The following is a 24,313-nucleotide window of genomic DNA, read 5'->3' on the forward strand; positions in this document are numbered from 1 at the left end:
GCTAAACCAATCAAATCCCTGGAATTGCGTTATACAGTGATCCAGTTTTTATTAATTACCAGTATATTTTGTTTGGTTTTAGGCACCTTCTTATTATTGGCAATCTTAAGATGCTCTCTTGTAACCCCTTGTGGGGCCAGATCATCGAACATTGTCGAAGTAAGATACACTGTTGTTAAAACTGAAAGTTGTTCAAAACTGTAATAGTTGCTTTTTTGCTGTTTCAATCTATATAAACGGACGTTTCTTATCCGTAGGGAGTCAGGAAAATGTTCAAAGAACTTTAACTTTCTTGGTCGGCCTCGTCTAAGGTTTGTTTTTATCAGAGGCTCCTATTAGCAGTGACCGACCCTTACAATTCCTAGCGATTTGAAGAATCGTTTGGAAATGAAACTGTCCTTTCTCAAGGAACCAATCAGATTGCACGTTTTCACGAAGGACCTGCTCAGGTTTATTATTATGTTATTTCTATTGTTACACATCAGAATCGGCTGGTGGGCTTTGTAACTCACAAGACTTCATGAAGAAATGGCAGCGGCGACGAGAATACGGCATTGCCTTAAAAGAGGGTTGGTATAGAAACGTATCACTCCTTAGATTCACTCTCTGTTTTGTTTTGTATAAATACTCTGAGCATAGGGCTAGATGGGTAATAGTGTGATCTACGCTAGCGCATGTAGTGCATGAACTGCACTTCTGTCAACTCGGGCTTTGGTTCTTCCTTCTTTTGCTTGGGAAAGCCATGAAGAGAGACGTAAAATCGCCTAAACCGTGCGATCAAATAGATTCTGTAATCCAAAAAGAACTGAAATATTTTTAAGAGATAATATTAAGGTGATTCCACTGAATTGCATTGCGCACCCTCGCTGTGCATAATTTTTTCGCGTCATTTAGCGCGCGCACGAGCGCGCGCACGCACAACATTGCGGGATTTCCTTGAGGTTAAGCTCGGCAGGAAAATAAATGGCCCTTTTCTTCTAAACGAGCATGGTGATCCCCATTTTTTATTTAACGAAATTAAAGAAAATACGACTCTCTGTTATATCCCAGTTTCAATAATTTTTCATTATTCAATTTCGAAAACTTATTGTGGAATCACTACTACGATCAATTTTGAACGTTTCACGGGAAGCGTACAACCGCTCGAATGTCCCCTATTATGCCATGGGATTAATTTATTTAGCCATTTTATGGCGTTTTACTACAAAGTTACAGTACTGTTATAAGAAAAATGCTAGTATTTCATTGTCAGTACTAACTTTCTGGAAGTAGTGGGCACTTCTCGCTGAAGACTAGCTCTTTTAATATTGAAGTCAAATGCCTAGAAAATAGTGAGATACTACAGCCCTCTAGGATGAAAACAAGTACGGTGACCCCCTCTTTTTATTTTATTTTTCTGATGTACTAGATGTACTTAACATCTGTAGAGATTTTCAAAAAATTCTGATTACAAACGTTCTTTCGATGGAATCACCTTAAAAGCTCAGTCTAATTTGGAAAAAATAATGCTTTGCATTGGTTTGTATTTTAAAGCTTTTAGAGGCCCTGCCAAATGGATGCAACATGTTGATGCATGCACTCGTTTGGCCACCATGTTGCACGATGTTGCATGATGTTGGATGATGTTGAACGAAGTTTGATTCCTATCAAACATCGTCTTCAACATCGTCCAACATTCCTTTTGTTCCTTGGTGTTTGGCCACCGTGTTTAACACTGTTGAAAGCTGCAGTATGGTGAACGAACAAAGTTTGGAATCTCTCAAAGACAAGTCATCTGTCTTCAAAAAACTCGAAGACCAGGAAAAAGTGAGAAGATGCTCCAACGCGGAGGTCGATCGAAAATACTGCCATTTTTTGAGCAAATCAGCGTGGTGCGGGTTTGTTTTGTAACGATTCTGGGCAGATTTTGGTCCCAGACCTTTGAGTCCAAGTGTTGCATTCGTTGGACCACCTCGTTCAACACTGTGCAACATCGTCCAACAATGTTGCAATGTTGCAATCGTTTGACCGGGCCTTTAGAACTATTGTTAGTTAATTATCTCTGAAAAATGCCTGGTTACCGCCAGTTTTCTTTGTGGATAACATAATCGCTTGCTAAGATCTGCTTCTGCCGCATAGTCATAAACCTTGTCATAATACCTGTGTACTAGGAAGCTCCGTCCTTAAACTTATGGTGCGTTTGCTTTGTCATGCATAACAAAACAATTAGCTTTCACCTCCCTCTTAAAACATCTGAACTTGTCGAAAGTGAAAGAAAGTGCAATCAACTGTTGATGCGAAAACTTTTTTCCTGTATTTTGTACAACTGCAGGCCTGGTAGAAACAACAGAGCAAGTTTACCAAACGAGCGAGGCAAAGGATCGTGAACACGTTTCGGAGGTTTCATCGCATTCACTTTGCACGTCTTTCAGCGCCCCTTCCACAAGTAAAGGAACAGAACAACGAGAATCGCTTTCTTCGGTGGAAAACGCCCTTTGTTTAGACACTATGGACATAAGCGAGCCATTCGTGGATCATGATAGCGATGTCGAGCTTCCGACTTTCGACTTAGTCTCCTCTTTAAGATTTTAACCAGTCTTGTGCAGAAGCTCAGTTACTCATTTGCTTACTGAAGCATCTGACTATTACTTGCGTTGTTGTCAAGTTCAGATCTGAAAATCAGCTAAAATGGTCATATACGTATAGAAAACATTGCAAAAGGCCAGGTAAACCTAAAAGCTTTTATTGAAATATTGAAAAGAGATCGGAAGTACGAAGACAGGTCACAAACTCAAGAAAAACGATTTTACGTGCCGTTATTTCCACCCATGAAACGTTGAAAACTTTATAGCATTGAGACGGTTTGAACAAAAAGCTACCACCAATCGACAGGAAATGGATTTGAAAATACTTCTCGGGCCCGAAAACTGTTTGAAAGTTTTGAGAAATGGGGCCCCACGCTTTGTTGTTTATTCTTATTGACTGAGCCCTTGTGACTCAGTGTTCACGCAAATTTGCGTTTTGTTTTGTTTGTTGTTGTTGTTTGTGTTGTTTCCTTTTCCTTTTTTCTTTTTTAACTTGTCTTTCTCTGTTGTAATAAAATTTAAGAACGGCTTCCGTTTCCTTGTGTGGTCAAAATTTTTTTTTTCGTTTTCTGGGATGAGCAGCTGTTTCTTTTTGTTTACCAGTCAGGCCTCAATTACATTTCAATTACTAAGCAGAGATGTATGTAACTCTACTCATCCTCGGAGACCCATGGGGGCAAATAGTGGGGCCGAAGACGATTTTTTTTTTTTTTGTTTGTTTTTTTTGGTACTCTTGCTTGTTGAATTTTTCCCGCCCGTTTTGACTTCGTCCTCGGCCCCAATATCTGCCCCTGGGTCTCCGAGGATGATCCAGTCCTGGGGGGAATGGGGGGATTCCTGGGGGTGTGTCAAGGGCGGGAGCAGATTACCTATCCCATAAGCCTTTGCAAACTGCTGTGAGCATCAAAGATGGCGGGTGAGATGCTTGTACTTGAGAATTTCATCAATGGAAAGTTCGTGCCTTACGGGAATCACATCGACAGTTATGATCCGTCAACGGGAAAGGTGTATTGCAAGGTTCCTGATAGCGACCAACAAGAAGTTGATATGGCAGTAAAAGCTGCAAAAGAGGCATTTGAAAGGTAAAATGAACAACGTGTGTGCAGGCAGTTCTAAATTAATTAAATAGGGGGTATACATGTGCTTGCACTGTACGTATTTCGCTTTGAGTAGAGCACCGCTAGATACCTTTATTTTCTATTGAAACCCTAAGGTATACGTTTGAATCGAATTTTATGACACAACCAACCAGACATTGGCTGTGCTTTTAATCACATGCAGGTAACCAAGCTCACGAGATCGAAATCGGATTATGACCCGCGAAAGTAACGGATCTTACGAGTATTAGGCTTGGATAAATTATGCTTGTAAAAACAGGGATAACGAAATAAATATTCCAGATGCCTGATAACCAACGATCAGACTGGGGACGAGCGCCTACCTGGCAGCACACGTCTCTTGACGAAAAAATCTCATAATTTGTCAAGAGCCTTTAAAGGCTCTTGACAAATTTTGAGATTTTTTCGTCCTATCTTTGATTTTTTTTAACCTTTTTGTCTTTCTGGGTTTTGCAAAGACCAGAATGGCAAGATTATGTACTCGTTTCTGAAAGCAATTTCTTCATCGATTACGCCTAAACCACTTTCTCACGGTCTTTGGCGATGTCTTGTCGATCACGGAATTGCAAACTCCATGCCAACTCGCCGTGAGTGCAGGGCAGGACGTCTGAAACTGAGGGCTATTGCAACAACAAGCTCTGTCCAACTGGAAGGAAATGCAAATACACAAGTACAAGACAAACAAGACATTTTGCGGGGTAAATTAAATATTCAATTTGACGCTTCTGCGAACAGTGCTTTTGTCAGGAATCAGTCAACCTGGGTATGCTCTTTGGCTGACTCTGTGCTGGTTGGTGAGGGATATGGGATCCCAAGATGAATTAGTGCCTACGTTAGAAGATTGTATTATGCACCTAGAATCATGGTTACAAACATCATGTCGCTTGTACCAAAGATGTGAGAAATGAGTGAGTTTGTCAAGTCAGTCTTGCTTTTGTCACTGAAACATGGCTCAAGTCTTCCATTGCCGACTCAATTACGGTCGAACCTGTATTAAGCGGTCACCCTCAGGGAATGGCTAAGTGACCGCTTAATACAGGTTGACCGCTTAATAGAGGTTGCACAGAATACATCACTTACTTGTTTAAGAAAGTTCGGCGATAAAATGGTATGACAAAGAAGAGCATGGCATTGAAACGGATCAGTAAAACATTAACGCCACGATTGTGCAGCTTATTAGAAACTCAATTGCCTGGCACGTTACTTGTTACCATATTTAAGTGGTTTCCTTTTACAAAGTGACCATTTAAAACAGGTCAAGACAAAAGAAATAGCTCACTGGGACTTAGTATAGGGTGACCGCGACCGCTTAATAGAGGTGACCGTTTAATACAGGTCAGGATTACAGTAATTAAGGGAAGTAATTTTCGGGACTTTGACAACTGACCGCTTAATAGACATGAACAGAGGGTGACCGCTTAATACGGTGCCGCTTAATACAGGTTCGACTGTATTGACATCCTGGGTTACTCAGTTCTATAAAGGGACCGTTCATCCGACCACGGTGGTGTCTGTCTCTATGTTAAGGAGGACACTATTTGTAAATGACTTGACAATCTGTCGTACTGCCTCAACCATGAGATCTTGTGGGTCCGGCTACGCCCTAAATGCCACCCGCAGGGTTTTTCTTCCCTGATAGTAGCTGTCATCTACCATTCTCACTGGACTGCTGCCGAAAATGTTTCTATGCAAGAGCACTTGTTCCAGTCTCTGTTATTTGTCAAGTCGCACTTCCCTAAATGCGCTCTTATTGTAGAACTGGGAAGATACCTGTGCGAAATGGATTGGTCAGTGGTGTTCTCCCCCGCAAAGTGCTGTCAGGATATGCTCGACATTATCAACAATGTGCTGCACAATCATCTTTACCTTCTAGTTGCCCATCAAGAGAGTTAATATGTCTGATGCTCCTTGGTGGACCGATCACCTCGAGGCGCTCATTCTCAAACGACAGAAAGCCTTCCGCGAGAGTGGCTCGGAGTCGCCGCTGTACAAATTCTACAGGAATTGCTGTAAATTGTGAGAGGAAAGCATGCAAGGCTTCATTCTACAAGTCCAATGTTGAGCACATGAAGGATGAAAACCCCAAGTTGTGGTGGAAAGAGCTCAAACGCTTGAGTGAATTCCACTCAAGCCCTGGCAACGTTACCAGTCACATTCATATTAAAGGTGTCAAAGACCTTAGCTATCAGGAACTTGCAAATACCATCAATGAGGCTTTTCTTGAGCCTCTGGAGGAATACTGCTTGCCCCAACTGCTGACCAAATTTCCCATCATTGAGGATTTGCCAGAGTTCCCAGAGGTATCTGAGCTACACATCCTGAAGTTATTGACTGCATTAAACTCTTCCAAGACATGTGGTCCAGATGAGATACCAAATTGGCTGCTCAAGAAGTATGCCAAGTTTTTTGCTTTTCCTGTCAGCAAGATTATCAACTCCTCTCTTAAAGAGCAGTCTCTACCGATGATCTGGAAGTTTGCGTACATGTACTTCTCTCCTTTACCAAACGTGAAGCCAGTTGAAGACCTGAAAAAGCATCTCAGGCCCATCTCTCTTGCTCCATGTCTTTCTAAGGTTGCTGAAGAGTGCATTGTATCTGATTAGGTCAAACCTGCTGTCCTCAAGGTCGTTGTCCCAAGACAATATGGAGCTGTTCTCACCCAGGCGCTGATACACTTGGTTCATAGCTGGACCAAAGAAACTGATGGAAATGGTGCTACAGTAAGAGTCATACTTTTTGATTATAAGAAAGCTTTTGACCTTATAGATCATAGGATTCTTGAAGTAAGAGAAGCTATGCAAATTGAATTTGTCTACAAGAATTACTAATTGGATCACAGATTTTCTATCTGACCGTTTTCAGAGAATCAAACTCTCCGAGGGCTGCTACTCTGAGTGGGGCTCAGTCCCCTCCGGGGTCCCTCAGGGAACTAACCTGGGCCCATGGTTGTTTCTTGTACTTATAAATGACTTAGCAGTTAATAATGTTGCTCAGATATGGAAGTACGTCAATGACACCACCGCATCTGAGGTCGTTGCTAAAGGCAACAAAAGTTGTGCCCAACACATCGCAGATAGTGTAGCGCAGTGGTTTTCACAGAACAGAGTTAAACTAAATAGTGATAAGTGCATGGAGCTCTAAATATCCTTTGCAACAGGTGAGCCTCAATTTGCTCCTATAGTGGTTGACAATCAAGAACTAGAGATGGTAAATAGCATTAAATTGCTTGGTGTAACCATAATCCTACAATCTCAAGTAGAACGGTAATGTCAGCGAAATCACTAAGAAAGCGGCCAGGCGTTTGTATTTTCTAGCAGAGCTCAAAGGAGCAAGACGGGGTATTGTTTTACACGGCATGTATACGGTCAGTTTTAACGTACAGTGTATGTGCCTCACCTGTCTTTTTCCACGCATTGCCAAAGTATTTAATAAATGAACTGGAATGTGTAGAGGAGCGGGCCTTGTCCATTATTTGCCCGGGACTGTCCACTAATTTGCCCGACATTGAGCTGCTGAACATTGTACTAATAACAGACTTTAACACTGCGATATGTAATGAAACTTTCGATTCTATAGTAAGGGACCCTGAACACCATCTGCACAGTTTACTACCGTTCTGTGGGCCCTCCCTTTATGCACTGAAGCACAACAGGCACTTTGTTATTCCTACACATAAGACAAAACATCTTGAGAATAACTTCATTATAAGATCCTGTAGCAACAATGCATATTTGTAGAGTTTTATTATTTTTGATTGATTGTACTTTTTAATTAATTATACATTTCATATTTTAGACTCTTATCTATTCTGATACTCGCATATCTAGTTTTGAGAATGATGTATCAATCAGTAAATGACACAGGCATACTCGGAAAAAAAAATCAGAGTGCTCCTATCAGGAGTCAAACCTAAGACCTTCTGATTACTAGTTTGGATGCTCTACCACTGAGCTACAGTAGACTCGACAGAGCTAAGGCCATTAAACTAGGTTCATGGGACAAACATCCTGCATACTTCTGGAATTGGAATGTCAATGTGTGGCTGCTGATTACTAGTCTGGATGTTTGTCCCATGAACCTAGTTGTAGCTCAATGGTAGAGCATCCAAACTATCTCAGGTTAGGGACTACCTAAGGGCATGACCCTAGTGCAATCATGCTGAAGGGAACAGCTAAAAAGTCTAAGCTACGTAGAATGCAGTATAAAGGCTGCATAATAAGCTTTATTTAAAGTTTTCTTGTACAGTATCATTTATTCTATCAGGGTGACCAATGATCTGATTCACAACAGTAAGTTAAATTGTAGCACTGGTAATTGCACGTGATATCTTCAGCCCTTCAATACAGTCATGACTTACATGGCCCACTAGAGCATTAAAAGAAACAAGAATTTATTGTACAGACTGATCTGAACTTTAAGTTTATACTTATAATTACTCCTTTCTTTCAATAATCATTAGCTGGTCAGTCTCCTCACCAGAGTTTCGGGCAGGAATTATGAGGAAGATTGCAGACCTTATTGAGTCCAAGCTGGATGAGTTTGCTGAGGCAGAATCCAGAGATCAGGGTAAACCAGTATTGCTGGCTAAAACAGTGGATATCCCACGTGCTTGTCTTAACTTCAGATTCTTTGCCTCAACAATTATAAGTGCTTCATCTTCAAACCAGTGAGTACTATTTTCTGCATGGAAAGTGGAGAATGTTCTTGGTTTTAGTGAGACAGTACAATTTGTTATGTTATGGTGTTACAGGATTCCAAAATGTTTCTGTGGCAGCCATAATTTTTCCATCGTGGAGGCATGGTGTGTAGCATGTAGGGCTTTCAATTTAATGGGTTTGGTCAGAAGACTGGAGGGTCAATGGGTCATATAAGAAGAACATGAAGATTTGACCAAGCAAATAAAAAAATTCTGACATCTAAATGTGAAAGTTCTTTCTCATAAACATCAGTGTTGAGCTCAGGACAGTGAAGGTTGTTAATATAAAAACATCAGTTTGGTTTCTTGTCTTGTGAATTTCTGACCTAAAATGAGTTGAGGTGAAATCTTCAACTACATAATCTTAGAATGGGTTTTCATATGCAAAACAGTAAGCAAACAGTGCAAAAAGGAATAAATAAAGAAATATTGTCATCCTAGCAGGCTTTCACTTATCGAATATTACATGTAAACAACTACATGTACAGAGACTGTTATGTTAATAACCATGTCTAGACTGTCTAGGGTGGGGACCAGATTCTTTTCGCTGGAACTTTGAACCTGAATAACTTTTGGCCTTTGAATGAGATCAGTTCAATATTTCCAGAGATATTCTTGTTTTGTGATTTGTCCTCATTATGAGATGATTTGTTATGTCATCAATGTTTGAACAAAACCTTCAATCAATATCTCTGGAACGAGAGAAGATAATTATGCAAAAACAGAAAACACCATTCTTCTGCTCTTTGAGTATTAATTTTAAATTATTTTTCACTTCGTATGCACTTTAATTTTTAACTAGTGGACAATCAATTTCCCTTGTAGCGCCAGTGTTCTTGACAAAGTAGGTGCAGTGAACTATTGTATCAGATGTCCAATAGGCATAGCTGGTCTCATCTCCCCGTGGAACCTGCCTTTGTACCTCTTAACATTTAAGATTGCTCCTGCTATCGCTGCTGGAAACACTGTTGTGTGCAAACCAAGTGAGATGACATCAGTTACAGCATGGATGATGGCAAAGTTGATGAATGAGGCAGGTAAATCTTTCATCAGAAGATGTCTTTGATACCTTTAAAGTGTATATGACAGATTTTTTTTTATTTGCTTGATCGAATCTTCATGTTGTTCTTGTATGAAAATCGAAAAAGTAAATTCGCTGTCGATTTTTCTTCCCCTTGTTTGAGGCGGTCAAAGACGTGAAATTTCGCTTCCGGGTGTGTACAAAACCGCGCAAGGCGGGAGACTAGGGATAGTTGACCTGTGACGTCAATACAAGAACGCTGCTTTCGCGGATTCTCTGTTTCAGTGTTTTTCTTTATGCAAAGGAAGAAAGATGGTGTTGCGGTGCGTTGTTTAGGGCTGCAGCATGACGAAAGACGTAAAAAAAGTGAAACAGAGAATCCGCGAAAGTAGCATTCTTGTATTGACGTCACAGGTCCACTATCCCTAGTCTATCGCCTTGCGCGGTTTTGTACACACCGGGAAGTAAAATTTCACGTCTTTGACCGCCTCAAACGAGGGAAAGAAAAATCGTTAGCGAATTTATTTTTTCGATTTTCATACGAGAACAACAAGAAGATTTGATCAAGCAAATAAAAAAAATCTGTCCTATACACTTTAATGTTACCCTAATAATCAGTCAGAACAATTGTATCGTGATTATAATTTATAATAATTATCATTATCAAATATTATCAATTGAATCTAGATAGAATCCTGTTATGGATGCCAAAAGCAATTTTTGGTAGTGATTTTTCTTCACTGCATTTCAGTCAACTAAAAGTGTGAAATTTTACTTCTGGTCCCTCCCACATCAAAAACTATGCAAAGGGGACTGACCGCAAGTGGGAAGCTTAATTTCCCAGTTTCCCTGTTGGTTTCCCTCATTTTCACATTTTTAGTGGACTGGGAAGCAGTGAAGAATAATCACTATAAAAAATGGCTTTAATTTGAACAGCAAGTGGATATGTAGGGTTTATAAATGCAATATTGTAGTGTATAATAATGCAATGCATTTTTGGTTTCATATGGCATCCGTTTGACTTGGATTTCAACACTGTTTTCAATCTCATGCTGATTCGTCTCCACTGAGGGGTTTATTCCAGAAAAAATCCACACCTCCCTGAGCTGATGGATGACAGATTGGAAATTTTTGGGGGGTGGGGGAGCCAAGGGTTCAGAGGTAGTGAACTGAAAGTTCTTTCACAAAGGTCATTCTTAACAACTTCACCTTTTAAAACAAACTTTGAAAAAATGCAGTATTTGTCTTTCACACGATACATTTCTTAAATGTACTTCACTCATTTCTAAATTCAAATTTGCAGTCTTCGTCAAAACCGGTTCAAGGATGGCAAACAAAAACCACTACAAACAAAAAAACGTCTTGAATAAACAAAAACAAACTATGAATACTGCTGTACCTGGTGCAATCAATGAATGTGCTGTCGTTGCACGAACCTGGGGATGAGTGGCGTGAAGCCCTGCAGTTCACACCATACATACTGAACTTTTTTTAAGAATTATAACAGTCCACACATTTGTTAAAAAAATAGTTTTGATTCATAGTTTTTACATTTTCTGATTATGAATATTATTGTTCTGAGGTAATTTGCAATGTTGAATACATTTACTTCAATCATTGTTTTTCTTTGCAATTGATGAAAACCAAAAGCATGAAAGCCAGTTATATGAACATTTCAGACAAAACTGATCAACTGTATTCACATCTTAAATGTTGGAAATCTAGGGATGGGGGAGTGATGGGTGATGGGATTAAGGGTTAAAAAGTCTTGTCATCCATTTGGAGGCAATTGGATTCTTTCTGGAATCATCCATTTAATATATTTTTTTTTATCACAGTGAGATTTTTTTTTTGCCAAAGCCTTTATCTGTCAGTGGAATAAAAATTTGCTCTGTCATTGTTTAAATGTGGTAAGGAGGAATTTGAATTTTGTAAAAACAACATTGTCACTTAATAACAACAATTTCAAGTGCTAGTGGATCCATTCCAATACAACCTTTGAAGCAAAAAAAAAAAAGAGTAGCAAAGTATTTAAAAGTACAGTACATGTAACTGAATTGGAGGCAGTGTGTCCTAGTGGTTACTGGGTACCAGACTTGTCACCCACATGCCAGCTGTTTCAAGTCCACCTCTCTTACCACTTGAATTTGATTCACAGTAGTTTCCTGCCCAAATCAAGTGCCACACTGTTTAAATAGCCAACTGATCAGCCTCCCACCAGCTGTGCATTTTAACAAAGGTTATGTTCCATTAATTTTGCAAGTGTGTCACTTTCTTCAAAATATGTAGTAACATTCTGTACAGTTAAAGGAGTGCTGAACCATGTCACCATAAGCAGTCAGCTTTCCTTTCATGGATAATATACACCATGCTGTTTTGAAGGCCAATCCACAGTGAAATCTTACTCTTAATTAACTCTTAATTCACTGCAGCATCTCTTTTCTTGAAACAGGACTACCTCCTGGAGTTTGTAACTTTGTGTTCGGCACTGGACCAAAGGCTGGAGCTGCTATTGTGAAGCATCCTGACATACCAGTTATTTCATTCACTGGCTCAACTGCTACAGGTCAGGCCATCACACAAATGAGTGCTCCATTCTACAAGAAGCTGTCACTGGAAGTGAGTGAAAATGTTCCTATCAATTGGAACACTCCTGTTGCTACTTATTAATATTACAATCCAAGTATTTCTAAATGACAGAATGTCATTGGAATGAAGGTAGAACAAACCCGACTGAAGTCAATAATAATTATAATAATTATTACTGGACTTTAAATATACCCATGAGGTGATATGAGAAGATAAGTGCACATTATTTTAACAGCTGCCCCACCCTCCCCCTTTAAATTCACATGGAAAACCAGAGATTCATGATAAACTCACCCCCATGATTCCCAAGTATTTTCATAAAGTAGGGCATGGCATATTACATTAACCGGGCTGTCAACCTCACACGTCTTCAAACATGGAAAATATGACTTCCCCGGCCAGCAACAACAAAGCACCTTACAGAGAGGGTCCCCAATAGGGTTCTTCAATCCCGCCATCCCGGACAAAATTTCCCCTCAATCCCGTAATCCCGATCGCTGTTTTAGCCCAATCCCGATCCCGGTTAGCTCCAAATTTTTTTCGAGCCCTTTAACTCGACGAAAAAGGTATCTCCAGTTGGTGTAAATTCCGACTGCAAATCTGAGCACTGATCTTTGAACTGATCTTTGGTCACGCAAAAAAATTAGCTGTACGATTATTTCTTCTATTTCTTTCCACCATAACGACAGCATCGTTCATTTAAGACGTTTTCAAAGTTTCCTGCAAATCACGTCAGTCAATAAGTCGTTAGCAATTTCTTTTTAGAGCTTGTTCTTTTTCCTTTTTTTATTTTTTTATTTTTTCTCTCAATTGAATTGTGAGGGCTGCCTTTCTTATTACGTTGATCCTTGGAAAACTTTTCATTCATTAAAGTCTAAAGAGCATTGCTACTCACGTACCACAACGTGGGACTGCAACAGATATACATGTATTTAAAAAGGTGACAGGCCAAACACGACTCTCGTCGGTTGCTTAATGTACATTAGACTTCTGGATTAAGTGCTTTCCTGAGAACATTTCTGAGATTTTCCTTTTCGATCAAAATGTGGTGAGATCTCTCTGATGACCTTTTGATTTTGATCATGAAGGAAACTACTCAAATTTACCTAATGGAGGTTTTCTTATCATTCGGTGCCATTTGAATTAGTTCCTTAATGCTGTGTGTACGCCAGCGCTCGGCTGTGGCATTTGTTTAGGCTTATTGGCTCAAGTTAACTGCAAGATCTCAAGGAGCACAAAGAAATTTTGTCTGTAAAGACATGGACCCGTGAATTTATTTTCTCGTCCAGTACGGTGAGCACTAGATTTTCATTGTACATTTTCGACACCAGACTTCCCGGATCTCGTTTCTTTATAATAACATTTCCCGCATCCCGCTTCTAAAAATCGTCAAATCCGGCGTCCCGTCCCTTATTCTAATCCCGAATATCATCGCTCTTTTCCGCTAAAATCCCGAATCCCGACCTTTAAAAAAGCCAACTCCCGGATCCCAAAAAACCTATTGGGGACCCTCTACAGAGGCGACATTACCAGAAACAATGCTAAACATTTCAGATTTTCCTGTCAGAAAGTCGAGTCTACGACTAATAACAAACTTCGTCAATTATCCAGGAGATTACAGACATAAATCTGGAGACCAGAAGATACGGCTCGAAATCTGGAGATTACAGACATAAATCTGGAGACCGGGAGATACGGTTCAAAATCTGGAGACTCCCGCATTATCCGTGAGAGTTGACAGCCCTGATTAACCTACAATGACCTGCAGTCCACAATACTAAAACTATTTCAAGGGAGTGTACAGTTTTCTATTTTCCTTTGGACATTTACTTTCTTAAGTTCATTTAGAGTGGGTTCCTTTACAGAATATACTTGCAAGCATAAAATTAATGTAATGTTTATCAAGCATGATGAGCAAATTCTCTAGTCTATGATCCTTTAGGGCAGGCCAGTCAAAGAAGTTGTATAAACTCCTCTTGCAATATGACAGAAAGTTATCCAGTAGATCTTGTTACATGTATATGAAAAAAGGCATTTTTTCACCGACAGAAAATTCTAAAGGATAACTTGCTGTTAAACGTTTGTATTTGAAGTCACTTAATGACTTATTGGTTGTGTTTCCATTTTATGCCACATTTCCACTTCCGATGGACTGTACATTCTATTTTTCTTTTTTTTTTTTGTACATTCTACTTTTGATATTGGCATGATCGGGATCTGATACATGCGAAGGCAAAGCTGAAAAACGTTAAAAAAAACTCTGCCTTTAAACCGGGATCTCCAGAATAAAGTGATGTTTCCTGGACAGTTATTGACGACTTATTATTCAAAAGACAAAATTGTCCATGGCTTGTTGAATCTTGGAAATATTGGAGAAATTCTCGATAACAGAGTGCGACATTGTAATAATTACAATTGCATTTGAGAAGAAAGGGTACACCACTATAGCTCTAGAAATAGAAATCCAGAATCCACTTCCATTTATGATCCAAGTTATCCAGTAGTCTGCCAAACCAAGCTGTACAGCTGTACATTTAAATGTTAAGATTGGTCAAGATTTCACTAATGCCTGGAAGTGCACAAAGTTGATTCCTCCGTCTAATGACTGATACATGACCATTCTCCTAATGTTGTTCTTCTTATTTTTTATATTGAAAGTATAAGGTAAAAAGGTATCTCTAAACAGTTTTAATAAGCAGTTAAGGGACAGTCAGTACAGAAGCTGCATACATTGCTATATACCTATAATACCCTCACAAGCAAAGACTTACAATGTACCATATACCGTGAGATCTCTTGAGAGCCAATGATTCAGTTTTTGATTTGTAAATCATAATAATTCTCTTTCAAATTTAACAATCATACTTCTTGCAACAAACATCAATGTAGAAGGATGACAAATTGCTTAAAACTCTTTCAAAAATGGAGTCGTAAGTTGTAAGTTTGTAAAATTTTTGCCTACTTGTGTACACAAACTTGCAGTGGGTGGTAAGGGGACTTGCCATTAGATATAGGTTTTCAAAAGTCATTCCAATAACATGCTTACCAATACCTAGCAAAACAATCAATAGACCAACTTGCATTTGCTGGCCAAATGGTGAAATGTAGTTTCAACTAATTGCCTGCAAACTTGAGTATAGTCAAGCTGTTTAATGCAACTCATTGCAAATCATATTAAGTACACAATCAACAGAACTCCTGGATAAAAAAAAATCTTTTTTTTTTGTTTGGCATACTCTTCTTCTCAAATTACAGGTTCCTGTACATTATTATAATATTGTAATATTATTATTATTATCATCATCATCATCATCATCATCATCATCATCATCACCATCATTATTGTAATTTATATATATTTTTTTCTTTTGCTGTAAGTGGATTTGGCCTAATACCACACATACATGTATTTGATTTTTGTTGTTGTTGTTGTTTTGTAGCTTGGAGGGAAGAATGCTGCTATAATCTTTGATGATGCTGATCTGGAAAAGTGTATAGCAACAACTATCAGGTTTGTATCAAAACAAAAGTCTAAGGCTTGATCAGTGTTTTGTCTTGGCCTTTTTACCTGTTCATTCAATCCACTGATTGGTGAACATTCTGGTTTGGCTTGTGTACCTATAAATTCGTCTTGGGTCAATGTTTTGATATGGCCTGTTTTGCTGTACATTATGTAGGTAGTCAAGGGGTCTGTACATGTGTTTTCCTCTGAACCGTATGACTTACACATTGAATCTAGGGGTTGGTGTTCTTGTCTTTTTGTTAACAAATCTCTTTATTTACTGAAACTCTACTTAGTCTAGTATTTGTAGTTATAATAATTTGGTGTGTATAAACAAGATTGTGAAATTCTCCCATTTCTCTATTTTTATCCACCCTTTTGTCACAACATTGAAACATGAAAGGAACAAGTTACATCTGTAAAATAAAAAATATTAATAAGTTCCTGTTAGTTTTTCACAGTCACATAGGAGACTAGAGGCTGACTTTCCCACATTGAAAAGCACATACATGTGTGCTAAATGTGCGACTTGAATGTGTGCAAAATGATGTGAATTTTAGATCGAATTTTAAATCGAATTGTGGCTCCATTCATTCTGCAAATTCTTTAATGTATACTGCACTCAACATATCTTTTGCCAGCTTTGCTTGACATTACCATACGCTTATTTCAACATTTTGAGGCAGAAAGTGAAAATTTCAGAGCATTTCTGTAATGTGATGAAAGGATAAAATAATTCTAACAAAAGGGGCCACTTGTGGACATGCAAGGAGCAATTTTGAATTTCTGTCTAGAATAAACATTAAATTTTCAGCACATGTATCTTATCCAAGGGATGAGCAAAGCATTTTACTACAACTGTACACGCAGCACAATGCGAGCAAAATGGTTGACATCAACAAGGGAGCTGTCAATTTACTGAGGCCCTGCAAAATCCTTGGACCACCCTGCATAAATTAAAGGGGAAGACCGCTGGCCAGCTTGTCTCGAGTTTAACCTCGGCTAAATTAAATTTAGCCCCATAATTCATCAGGCATTTAAACATTGTAAACTTTAAAATGGCTTTGAATACAGTTTCATTGCAATGGATAAAAAAGGTGATTATTACCAACAAAATCTCCAATCGTGCAGGTTTTCAAGGAAACTGTTTTCAGGGCTAGGGGAAAGGATGCTTATGTGGTAAATGCATTAAACTAAACAAAACTAATTTTTGAAGTTAACTTACAGTAAACTGCTTGAAGAAGTTGTAGCATAACTTGCTGTAGGCTCCTGAATGTCTACTGAGCTCATTTAGAGATTACAGCCACATACCACGTGGTTGCTTGCTTGAATTACTTGCAAACTGCCCACAGTAATCATTCTGTGGGATTGTACCAGACAACACCTCATATACAATGAATGAGCCAACTGCCGACCGGTTGGCTCAGTTGGTTGAGCATCGGACTACCGTGGGGGAGGTCGTAGGTTCAAACCCCGGCCAGACCAACACTCAGAGTCTTAAAATAACTGAGGAGAAAGTGCTGCCTTTGTAATGACATCTGCGAATGGTTAGACTTTCTAGTCTTCTCAGATAAGGACGATAAACCGTAGGCCCCGTCTCACACCACTTCAATGTTCATAACCCTGTGGGACGTTAAAGAACCCACACACTAATCGAAAAGAGTAGGGCATGGAGTTCCTGGTGTGCTGGTGTGGTCTTTGTGCTATTTTCATGATTACTAGTAGGAGGAGTCTCGTTATTGGAACTTATCGTTCTGTGAGTTCTCTCCTGTCAGAGGTTCTCCTCTGGCGAAGTTTATAAATAAATAAATAAATAAATAAATAAATGTAATGTCTTATAACGTAACCTTGTTTTTCTTCTTATTACTCTATTTCCTTAATTTCGTACATCACTAAGCTGTCTTAATAAAGGTGGTTGTTTGCTAAGTCATCCTTGTTTTTCCACATAGCAGATCTGTGAAATCATGGAGAAACTGCATCATGCGTTCTATAATGGGGTCTATAATTTTTGACTCAGAAAAGAAATGAATTATCACTAATATTGTATTCTTATTTTTCTTTCATTTGACTCTTAATGCAGATCCAGTTTTGCAAATCAAGGAGAGATCTGTCTGTGTACAAGTAGAGTATATGTTCAAAAAGGAATTTATGAAACGTTTTTAGAGAAGTTTGTGGAAAAAACCAGGTACTGAATTACGTAACTCTTTACAATGTGAGTCTCATAACCTTTTGCCCAGCTGCAATTTAACCTCCCCTAAGCAGAAACCCATGGCCCCAACATTACTACATGTTGGCTTTGCATAAGAATGATGTTGAGGTTGAAAAAACGGAAAACACCATCAATTTTATTTTGCAGTAATTGAAGCAAATAGTTAACAACTTCATGGCTTTTATATAATATTATGTAAAAAAGACAACTTGACAACACCACTGCACGATCTTTGGCAGTGGGACTAAGGTTATTGGAAATGCACCCTAGCACAAGGAAAGGTGGCAACAACATACCCCACAAAGCAATAAATGAGAGTGGGAGTGATATGCCCTGACAAACCCTGTGACATGCAGCTAAAGGTGACAAGTGCTGAGGATGAGCCTGCAAAGTGTGGCACAAGCCACACCTGAGATTGTAACAGTGGGATAAGGGGCCACAGGTGCACACCCATGCCAGTAGTCCAGCTTTCTTGAAACAGGGTACGGCAGAATAATGTGTTACTGAGAAAAAAGCTTACAACACAATTCAGCAGAAAGAACTATCTTGCATAACTGACAACAATGAGTCCATGTGCCAAAGTAGAGCAAATTTGGATTCAAAGGCCAAATCCACTTATTTCCAGGAAACCTTTGTACTTGTTTTGTACATTATTTAACCACTACAAAGTGGAACTGGACAAATATCCTAAAAATTAAAGTACAATATTAGATTTTTTTTTTGTTGACTGGTTGTTTCAATTTCTACAAAACATTGTTTTCTGTTATTTGATTGTTCAGACAACTTAAAGTTGGTTCCCCCAAGGATGCAGCAACAAATCTTGGAGCATTAATTAGCAAGGAGCACTTGGCTAAGGTATTATCTGAACTATATAACAATACATTTTTGTTATGCACATCAAAAAGACAGAAAAAAGTGACAGTTCAGTTCCTGAGGGGGAGGGGTACTCAGTTCATGTTGTTCAACCCTGGGGTTCAACCCCTCGTCCTTTCACATACCAAGTCTTTGAAATTTCAAAGAATGCCCAAAATGGTTATTCTAAGTAACCCCTAAACGCATAAGAATACGCCAGAGTTGAGTCAGTTTTAGTCATTATTTTTATTGAATGAAAGTTAAAATTTAAAGTTCGAATCGACAGTGGTAGTGAAAAAACTTTCGTAATCGTTGTATAGCGATAAGGTATTGTGTCGGGGGGAGTGTTGTACTTTTGTATGTAAGACACCTTCATTGTGCTGTGAATTTACATGTTGGAGGAAAGCTGTCTTGAAGAAAATTTTTACAAACAAAGGCTTTGTTATTCAGCCCAAGAGTTGTTCATTACTGTTGACAATTAAAATTAAAAGTCCAGGAAGCTTTAAGACGAGACCTTTTTTTTACTTTAAAGGTGCTGGGATATGTAAAGCTTGCCGTGGAGGAAGGTGGAGAAATTGTGTGTGGTGAAGGAAAAGACGCACCACTGAAGCTTTCAAGCCCTCATACAGAGGTACATGTATACAATAGTACTCTTTGTCCAGATTTAGATTTCCGATGAAGATGATCAAAAGCTTAAGAAGAAAAGTAAATGTGCTGATGTCATTAAGTTCTTCACCAAATGGTTTAGGGGGTCTGTAGGGATCTGTAGGTGCCAGCAATAATAGCATCATGCCAACCGAACTTTGCCCCAACCAGCTACAAGTTCTAGTTGCACATTTCTTAGCAGTGATGGAATTGACTGGTGCATTATTTTGCAATCAATCCATTTACAAGTAGTCCACACTGTCATGCTTCCAACACTTGTTGTAAGACGAAGAGTATATTTGTTTAAATAAATAAGGGCTAGCAATTCTGGCGTCAAACGTAGTGGAGTCTATTGCTAAACCTGACTATGGTTTCTCTCATTTTTAGGGATATTTCATGCGACCCACAGTCATCAGTGGCTTGGCCGACACCACTCGCTGCATGCAAGAAGAGATATTTGGTCAGTATCAATTATTTTTCGTAAGAAAGACTTTGTTTATATCTTGGGGATCACTGATGTTCAAGAACTCGTGACAATGATTGCGTAACCTGGGCAGTTCTCCTTACTACAACAGAACTGTTCAAATTCATTTGAATGTGCTTTATTGTGAATGCACGTACAAATGGGAATGCTTTCCCCTAGCTACACCATGATTGGTTTAGTATTGACCCCACACACTTTGGCCCCAGGCCGGCGCGGCCCAGGCTCACTTTGGTGAATATGGCCAGGCTTTTGGACCCCAGTGGTTGACCAAACAGTTTACGTTACACAGTTTTCGAGAGGGAGCAGCGGTATCTCTTGCGGTAACGGAGGTGCTTCTGAACGAAATAAGCAAGGTCATGCATTACATTAAAATTCTATTAAAGTTAAGGAGCTTTTGAATCCAGTGGGCACCTCCGCAAAGTTTGCGAACCTCAGTTCCGGCTCTACCGGACCAGTTTTCATTTTGGAATAGTGTAGCCTGCAGGAATTCACCCAGGCTAAGCCGCTTTCACGTCCCCTAACTAGAGCGATCTTTGATGTTGCACAGCGTTTTACTTTGTTGAGTTTCCCCACTGTGGAGTATAACTATGTTTGTCTTTTTGACTGTAATTCGCTTGTAGTAGGGTATCATTGGAATTGCTTGTTTTTTTATAAGCGAGGCTCTCGTTTCCTGAAATGACTTCGTTAAATACTTTGGGTTGAGTAATTTGGTTTTAAACTACATTCGCCTTATAAGTGTCTTGAAGAAGTGCCCTGTTCTGATGTAATTTCCACCTTTGCTCATTCCGGATTTTCTTGAACTATTCAATGTCATTTGAATGTACTTTATTATGCATGCACTCACGTGCAAATGGGAATTCTTTCCCCAAGCTACACCCTGGTTGGTTTAGCATTGCTATTTAAACCTCTGCCGCTCCAACTGTCACATCTCGCACGCAGTATGATAAGTCAAAGCTAGTCATCCAAACTTCGCGACCGAACTCCTTACCGAGATATCCGTGTTCGGCCGGCTCCATCGAGCGACGCTTCGTGCCGTTTCGTGTCTACGCCGGAGTGTTACTCTCCGTTCCTTAGCCTACTACAGTTGTATCTATAAGTTGGTGGTTCTCATTGTTTTCTGTTTTTAATAATGCATTTTGTTAACAGGTCCTGTGGTGTCCATTGTACCTTTTGATTCGGAGGAAGAGGTGTGTTACAAAGTAGAAGCCATTACCTTTTTGGTGTGTCCTTTGTTTCTGGATGGCTCTTAATCTGCTTTCTTCTTGTTTCAGGTTATCAAGCGAGCTAATGGGGTGCAATACGGATTAGCTGCGGTTGTGTGGTCAGAAAATCTCTCTCGAACACATCGCGTATCGCGACGGTTACAGGTACAATCAGGAGCGGATTGAACTCTCCCCCCCTCCTAGATCCTTAGTATCCCACTCTAATACACAAGGATAACTGCAACCCCCCTCTCCCCCTCTCCCCCCCTCCCCCCGCAAAAAAAAAATGAAGTGGGAGAAAACTCTTGGAAATATACAATAAAAAAGATAAAATAAATAATTTTAGCAAAAGTAATCATTGTTAGCATTGTATGTGCATTTAAGTAAAAGTTGGTTTGTATGTTTGTTTCTGCTTATATTATGTGGCTCGCAAACCTTTCCGCCAGTTTCTTGACTAGTAGTGTGTGTGAAAAAATATTCTCCTGTTGCAGTGTTTGTATCGTTACGCAACATTTGTTGCATCCCCTACATTTTATATTGCGTGACCAAACAACATCTGAGAACTGTTGTTGTTTCAGGCTGGTACTGTGTGGTGTAACTGTTGGCTCGTCCGTGACCTCAACATGCCGTTCGGTGGTGTCAAGGCCTCGGGTATTGGCCGGGAAGGAGCTAAGGAGTCTTACGAGTTCTACACAGAAGCTAAAACAATCTGTGTTAAGATATAGGCCTTATTCGCATTTTTTAACACTTAACCACAAAGAAAAACAAACAAGGTGGTATAGTTTTCAGGTAGCACAAACAACATCTCTACAGGAAACAGGTGGAGTTCTGGTCAATTTGTGGAAGAAACCGAAGTGTCGAATCATACAATAGCACAAGTACTGATGACTACCCTGAAACCTGATAATACAGTATAACTGGATTTTTGAAAAACGGGCCCAGTCAAGTCATGCTTCTTTGAGAGCATGGTGCGAATGGATTTTTGTTGTTCAAAAACAGTCGCCAGTACAAAAACACAAAGTCGTGTAGTCTTTTTCCCTTCCCTCTCTCTTCAACCCCTTTTCTTCTCTCTTCATTGTGAACCTTCTTGTGGCCAAAAAAAAAAAAAACGCTTTTCGGTTTCCTTTCACAAAAATGTGCTCAAATTTACATCGGCTACCTTTTTGAAACGAATATTTTGTTTTGTCAACTGAGTTGAGTTCGTCAAAGCTAATCGAAAGATAGATCGGTAGATGCTTTATTAAAACTTTATTAACTCGTGGGTTATGCAGGTTATGTTTGATGAGTTCTGTGTATTGAATATTAGAGCTACGGTGTGAAAAACAAGAATAAATTAGTCGAATGAAAAGCGTTCTTTGATTCCGTGGGGATAAAGAGTGCCTGTTTGTAAGATGAATTTTCGCTCTATACTTTTGCGGCTCTGTCTTACGATGATGTAAAGTAATGCCAGACTGTCGTGTTTTTAAGAATGGTTAGTGCAGGTCAAAAATTCGGTTAGATGTATGTGTGCGTGTATTATTATCCATGAAAACAAGGTAGCGCCAAAGGCATAAAAAGGCTGAAAGTTACAGGATAAAAAATGTACGAGTTTATAATAGAAAAACAATAAAGTTTAGGTAAAAACTACATTCTTGAGAGCTTACTTCAAAAGTGAGAGTGGCTTAGGACACTTTCCATTTTCTAGAACTGGCCGGTCAGTTCGTAGACGGAATACACCGATGAAGAATACGTTTTATCCTTTCCCTTTGAATTTATTCAAAATAGCATGTGCCATTTTTCGGGGCGTCTATTTTTCAAGATTTGGAAAATGACTCTTTCGATTTAGACTGGGCGGTGAATCGGTTCTTATCAATGGAAAACGCTCTAAATGTCCCGAGGTGATTTGTGGAGGTTGTCCAAAACAGCGAGACCTTGATATGATATGTTATATGTTGTACTTCCCACTCATGCAGGAACGGTCAACATTTCGGGTCTGATTTTTCTCCTTTTGTTGATTTCGCGGCCCTTTTGTGCATGGACGCGTTACATCGGTACGAGGTGATGCACACTTCACCGTTGTTTTGCAAGGAGGACCAAGAGAATGCGATACATTTGGGGTTTTATTCAAGCGTATTGCTGTTTATGTAAGTGTTTCCGCAGATTGTTGTTTTTATCAAAGCGACGAGCAAGCGGATAACTCAAAGCAGCAGGCTTTCTCGGTAATGTTCGTGGATATTCAGTGTTTGAGAGCTTCTGGGAATTCACCTCACCCAAAAAATACAGGTTTGAATTTGAATTCAGGGCCCGCAGAGCATGTTTTGGAGTGGGGAGGGGCGCATTGGGCATAGGGCCAAAAATTACGAAGTCGGCATTTTCCACACTCGTTTATGTCCCCGGGAACTCTGCCTGTCGAAAAACTCCTTTAGGCTATTTCTTTGACTCTGGCTGCTTAGGAGTTCCGAATGTTGTCCCAGAGGAGGTTTTCGGACTGATTCGTTTGGCATCTTTTCTATGAATATTAGTCGGGAGACAAAAAATAGAATTCTCTCCGTGGGGGGGGGGGGGGGGGGCATTCGGGATAGGGCCAAAAATGATAAAAATAACGAAGTCGTCATTTTTCATTCGTTTATGCCCCCAGGGATCATGGCGTGTCGAAAAACTTCCTTGGGGCTGATTTTTATGCACAAATAATAAGCTGACAAACAATTGGCGTTTTTACCCTTACCCTAACTCTCACTTTATCTTCTTTGGCCTATTTTTTTTACTCTGATTCCTTGGGAGTTCCGAAAGTTATCCCAGAGGAGGTTTTCGGACATTGATTTGTTTGGCAGCTTTTAAACTTAATTGTCCAACACTTCAGCATTTCCACGACGTTGCAAACATAGGAAGACAAAACTAATTATATGGTCCAAACAATGGTTCACAAATTTATCATTACATAGATCTCAACAAATGAGGTTGTGAAAGTTATCACACTTAAAAACGAGCTTAGCCAAAATGATCTAAATGGATATAAACCTGATAAACTTAACAAGATCTCATAACACAGAAAAAACATGCTGGGGTAAACTCCCGGTAAACTACAGGGCTTTATCAATCTCGATCAAGCAGTCCTCCAAATCATAACAAAATAGCGACAATGATTCTACATTCTGTATTCTATATTCTATGTTCTACTGTTCCAAAAGACAGTAGCAGCAAATCTAACACTGAATTTGCCGTTCTGATTAGTTCTAGGTCTCCGCATAAACGCATTTTGATTCGTTCTCGAAAGTGTGTGGCAATGGTGAATGCCATTAATATTTGAAAAGCAAGAATCGTATCTTCTACGGAGCAAATTATTATGGTGTTCGCACACAAGTTCACCCATTTGTAATTTATTGATTTGATAAATATTTAATATACCTAATCTTCTAAACAATCTTCTAAAAAAAATAATAACAAGTAGCTAT

At 39.3% G+C, this 24,313-nt stretch overlaps 2 protein-coding genes and 1 pseudogene across 3 annotated transcripts in view; all 3 read left to right on the forward strand.

Annotated features, from left to right (window-relative positions):
* LOC146458695 (5'-3' DNA helicase ZGRF1-like) overlaps positions 1-3,119 on the forward strand; it is a 57,394-nt gene extending 54,275 nt beyond the window's left edge. For both annotated transcript variants that reach the window (XM_085090505.1, XM_085090504.1), the window contains exons 42-44: positions 83-159; positions 486-569; positions 2,312-3,119. In XM_085090505.1, the coding sequence (XP_084946631.1) occupies positions 83-159; positions 486-569; positions 2,312-2,571 (421 nt within the window). In that variant the 3' untranslated portion in view covers positions 2,572-3,119. The remainder of the gene's footprint in view (positions 1-82; positions 160-485; positions 570-2,311) is intronic.
* Positions 3,120-3,467: 348 nt separating this feature from the next.
* LOC146458696 (2-aminomuconic semialdehyde dehydrogenase-like) lies at positions 3,468-22,508 on the forward strand. Its single transcript, XM_085090431.1, has 12 exons — positions 3,468-3,646; positions 8,142-8,348; positions 9,204-9,415; positions 11,852-12,018; positions 15,429-15,499; positions 17,571-17,675; positions 18,479-18,554; positions 19,084-19,182; positions 19,584-19,656; positions 20,827-20,867; positions 20,952-21,047; positions 21,461-22,508. The coding sequence occupies exons 1-12, from the start codon at positions 3,474-3,476 to the stop codon at positions 21,605-21,607; spliced, it is 1,467 nt and encodes a 488-aa protein (XP_084946557.1). The 5' UTR covers positions 3,468-3,473; the 3' UTR covers positions 21,608-22,508.
* On the forward strand, positions 5,238-6,402 carry LOC146458697 (uncharacterized; annotated as a pseudogene).
* Positions 22,509-24,313: the final 1,805 nt, after the last annotated feature.

The sequence above is a fragment of the Pavona decussata genome, unplaced genomic scaffold (assembly GCF_977016875.1).
Source record: "Pavona decussata unplaced genomic scaffold, jaPavDecu1.1 SCAFFOLD_232, whole genome shotgun sequence".
Lineage (NCBI taxonomy): Eukaryota > Metazoa > Cnidaria > Anthozoa > Scleractinia > Agariciidae > Pavona > Pavona decussata.